The following is a 3,811-nucleotide window of genomic DNA, read 5'->3' on the forward strand; positions in this document are numbered from 1 at the left end:
GCGGGGGGCACCTGGAAACTAGCAGATGCCCCCAGATATTAGCCGTCTGTCACTGCCAGCGCGGAGTGGTGTCGGTCCCAGCACAGACGGGAAGGGGGCCTGGTCCACGGAGCGCCGTGAGGACGGAGCCAGCCGAAGTCTGTAACCGCCAGACGGCGCCTGGCACGGCTCCTCGCTCGGTCGGTCTCAGCTGCGGGGACCACTGTCGCGTCCGGGCGTCTGGTTGGCGATGGCAGCTCTGCGGGGCGCTCAGGGACGCCATGCGTGAGCCTGTCTCCGCGGGGGCTGCACGCTCCCTGGGGCCGGGGCTGGGACTGGTCCTTCCTTGTGCCCAGCGCTCCCAGCAGCGTGCCTGGTTGTGCGGGTGGCCGGGAGAGGTCACGGGCAGGCCCGGGGGTGGTTGGCCGGGGACAGTCGTGACACCAGCCCGTAGGGCTCCTGCGAGGATTCCGCCCCGGGCTGAGAGCTGCGCCCGCCGCCCCGGGCGCCCGCGGCGTCCTGGCGTAACCGCTGTGATTTCTCTGACGCAGACCTGCGGCCCCTGGACATCCTGGCAGAGGCGGTCCCTCCGGACGGCGCCGCGCGTGGGATCCGCGTGACGCGGGTTCAAGGCGCACTGGGACTGCAGCTCTCGGCCGCCGCCCCGCACGCCATGAGCTTCCCCGCGTCGAGGATTTTCGTCAGATGCGACGTCTTCCCTGAAGAATTTTCCATCGTCGTAACCCTGAAAGCTCCCAGTCTTCCCCCAAAGGTCAGTGACCCTTCCGACCTTCGTGGCCAATGTCCTCGGGGCCAGAGCGTGCAGACCGACCGGGTGGGCGAGGTCTCCTAGACCTCTGGGGTCCGCAGGGGCGGCCTCGATGGGCGGCGAGGTCCCCGTCGCCGTGCGTGTGCAGGCAGAGCCTGTGGGGCCGTGTGCTCGGGGTTCGTTCCGGCAGTTTCTGGGGTGCTAGCGGGTCGCAGGCTGGGACGGGGCTCGGAGCTTTTACTGGGACGGCCCGAGCGCGGAGCAACGACGCCTTCGCCTGCTGCACGTGGGTCCGCCTGGCCCGGACATCCCCCGGGAACGGAGTCGCGCAGGGCGTGGCTTCCACGCAGCCCGAGTCCGGGGTGCGCGTGTGGCAGAGCACCCCAGCGCTTCGTGCCCCGCGTGGGCCGCCGCGCGTCGGGCTGTAGGCGCTGGCCGCGGTTCCTTTACCCTCCCCGGCTGATGGGCCGTTTCCAGCCGTCGGCCGCTGCGTCTAGCGTGGCCATCAACACTTGTGGTCTCGTTGGCGTTTGGCGTATGTGTTCGAGGCCTTCGGGTGAGGGATGGTGGCGACTCCCCGGTTCCCTTTCAGGAGCTGCCGCCGTCGTCCAAGCGGCTGCACCGCCTGACGTTCCCGCCAGCGGCCGCGGGTTGCGACTTCCCTGCGTCCTCGCCAACACTTGTCATCAACGGACTTTTCACTCCGGGCGCCCTCGTGGGCTTGGAGCGGTACCGCGCCGGGGCTTTGGTCTGCATTTCCCTGATGAATGACGATGTCGCGTACGTTTTCATGTGTGTATTGACCATTTGTGTGTCTTCTTTGGAGCAATATCTATTCAAGTCCTTTGCCCAGTTTTTAACCGGATGAGTTATTGAGTTATAAGAATTCTTCATATTCTAGATTATTATGACGTATGTGGTTTGCAAATATTTTCTCCCGTTCTATGAGTGGTCTTTTCACTTTCTTGATAGTGTCTTTTGAAGCATAAAACCTTTTAACTTTAATGAAGTCAGATTTATCTTTTTTTTTCCCTTTCTTGCTTATACTTTTAGTGCCATGTCTTAGCATCCAGTGCTAAATCTGGGGTCGCGAAGATTTAGCCCAATATTTTCTCCTAAGAGTTTTCTAGCTTTAGCTCTTATATTAGGTCTTTGATTAATTTGGGTTAAGTTTTTGGATGTGGCGGAAGGGAGGGGTCATCCTTTTGCATGTGGATGCCCAGTCGTCCCAGAAGAGACTATTTTTTCCCATTGAATGTTTTTGGCACCTTGTCGAAATCCATAGCTGAACGGGTTTATTTCTGGACTGTCAATTCTATTCCACTGATAAATCAATAAGTACCGATATATTGTTTATCTCTATGCCAGTACCAGCCTGTCTTGATTACTGTAGCTTTGTGGTAAATGCTGAAATTGGGAAGTGCTTGCTCTTTTTCGAGATCGTTTTGACTATTCTGTGTTCCTCGTCTTTCCACGTGAATTCTAAAATCAACTGGTCAACCTTTGCTAGGACGTCAGCTTGGATTCTGAGAGGGATTCGATAAATATGCAGCCAGACAGGGCGAGTGTTGTCGTCTGAACAATATAAAGTCTTCTGATCCGTGACCATAGGAGGTTTTCCCACCTTAAAAAAACCGGAAATGATGTTTTGCAGCTTGCAGGGTATTAGTTTGGCAATTTTTTTTTTCTTTGGTATTTCGTTCTCGAGTATTCGTTCATCTAATTCATCCATATGTAATTATTCATAGTATTTCTCCATAATTCTTTTTTCTTTTTCGGCAAGGTTGTTAGCAATGCCCCCTCTTTGGTTTCTGATTCTGGTGATTTGAGTCTTCTCTCTCTCTCTCTCTCTCTCTCTCTCTCTCTCTCTCTTTCTCTCTCTCTCTCTCTCTCTCTTTTCGTGATTGATGTAATAAAAGGTTGTCAATTTTGTTGATTTTTTTCCAAGAGCCAGCTTTTGGTTTCGTTGATTTTTCGCAATTGTTTTTCTAGTCTCTATTTTCTTTCTTTCTGCTCTGATTTTTATCTAGCCTCCCTTCCGTTTGGTTTAGGCTTAGTTTTTCCTTCTTTCTTCCGTGTATTAAAGCGGAAGTTTCAGTTATTGATTTGAGACCTTTCTTCTTTCTCGATACAGGTGCTCAGAGCCGCAAATGTCTTGGTCCTACCTCAAAGTATTTTGTGATTTCTCTTTTGTTTTCTGCTTTGACTCTGGTTATTTTAGAAATGTGTAGTTTAAATTCCACATATTTACGAGTTTTCTCAGTTTTTTTCCTGTTATTCATTTCTAATTTCATTCTTTTGCGGTCAGGGAACATACTTTGTGTTATTTCTATCCTTACGTTTTTTTCTTTTTAAAAACGTATCGAGGTTTGTTTTATGTCCCAGCATTCGTTCTGTCCTGCAGAATATTCCATGTGCATTTCTGAAGAGATCCGCTGCTCCGGGCGGGGTGGTCTGTAGATGTCGGTTAGATCCCGCTGGTTCACGGTGTCGCCCGCGTCTTCCTCGTCGGCCTTCTGTCCAGCTGCTCTGTCCATTACTGAGGTGGGGACATTGAAGTCTTCGACTAATATTTTTGAATTCTACACTTCTCCCTTCGTTTTTATCAGTTTTAGCTTCATGCGTTTTGGTGCTCTGTTATTTACGTATATGTTTATAATTGTTACATATTCTTGACCTTTTTATCATGATAGAATGTCCCTCTTTATCTAACAAGATTGTTTTAAAGTCTATTTTATCTGTTCGTGTGGACAACTCCAGCTTTCTTGTGATTGTTGTTTGCAAAATATATTCTTTTCTTTCCTTTTATTTCAATCTATTTGCATGTTTGAATCTCAAATGGGTCTCCTGTAGAGAGCATATGGTCGAATCTTGTTTTTTTCTTTTTTTTTTAATCTGGTCTAATAATCTTCGCCTTATGATTGGATTGCTTAATTTATTCACATTTAAATTATTATCGATATATAGTGAATCTTCATTATTCACATAGTTTGTACTCGCAAATTCACCTTCTTGCTTAAAGTGATGTGCGACCCCCAAAGTCAGCGCTCGTGCTTTCACAGT

General features: G+C 50.2%; 1 protein-coding gene across 1 annotated transcript in view; it reads left to right on the forward strand.

Moving 5' to 3' along the window:
• Nucleotides 1-570: 570 nt before the first annotated feature.
• Nucleotides 571-3,811, forward strand: part of TSPEAR (thrombospondin type laminin G domain and EAR repeats) — a 48,693-nt gene continuing 45,452 nt past the window's right edge. Inside the window, exon 1 of the mRNA XM_023521131.1 lies at nt 571-751. Within this exon, the coding sequence (XP_023376899.1) occupies nt 653-751 (99 nt within the window). The 5' untranslated portion in view covers nt 571-652. The remainder of the gene's footprint in view (nt 752-3,811) is intronic.

The sequence above is a fragment of the Pteropus vampyrus genome, unplaced genomic scaffold, assembly GCF_000151845.1.
Source record: "Pteropus vampyrus isolate Shadow unplaced genomic scaffold, Pvam_2.0 Scaffold296, whole genome shotgun sequence".
Taxonomy (NCBI): Eukaryota; Metazoa; Chordata; class Mammalia; order Chiroptera; family Pteropodidae; genus Pteropus; species Pteropus vampyrus.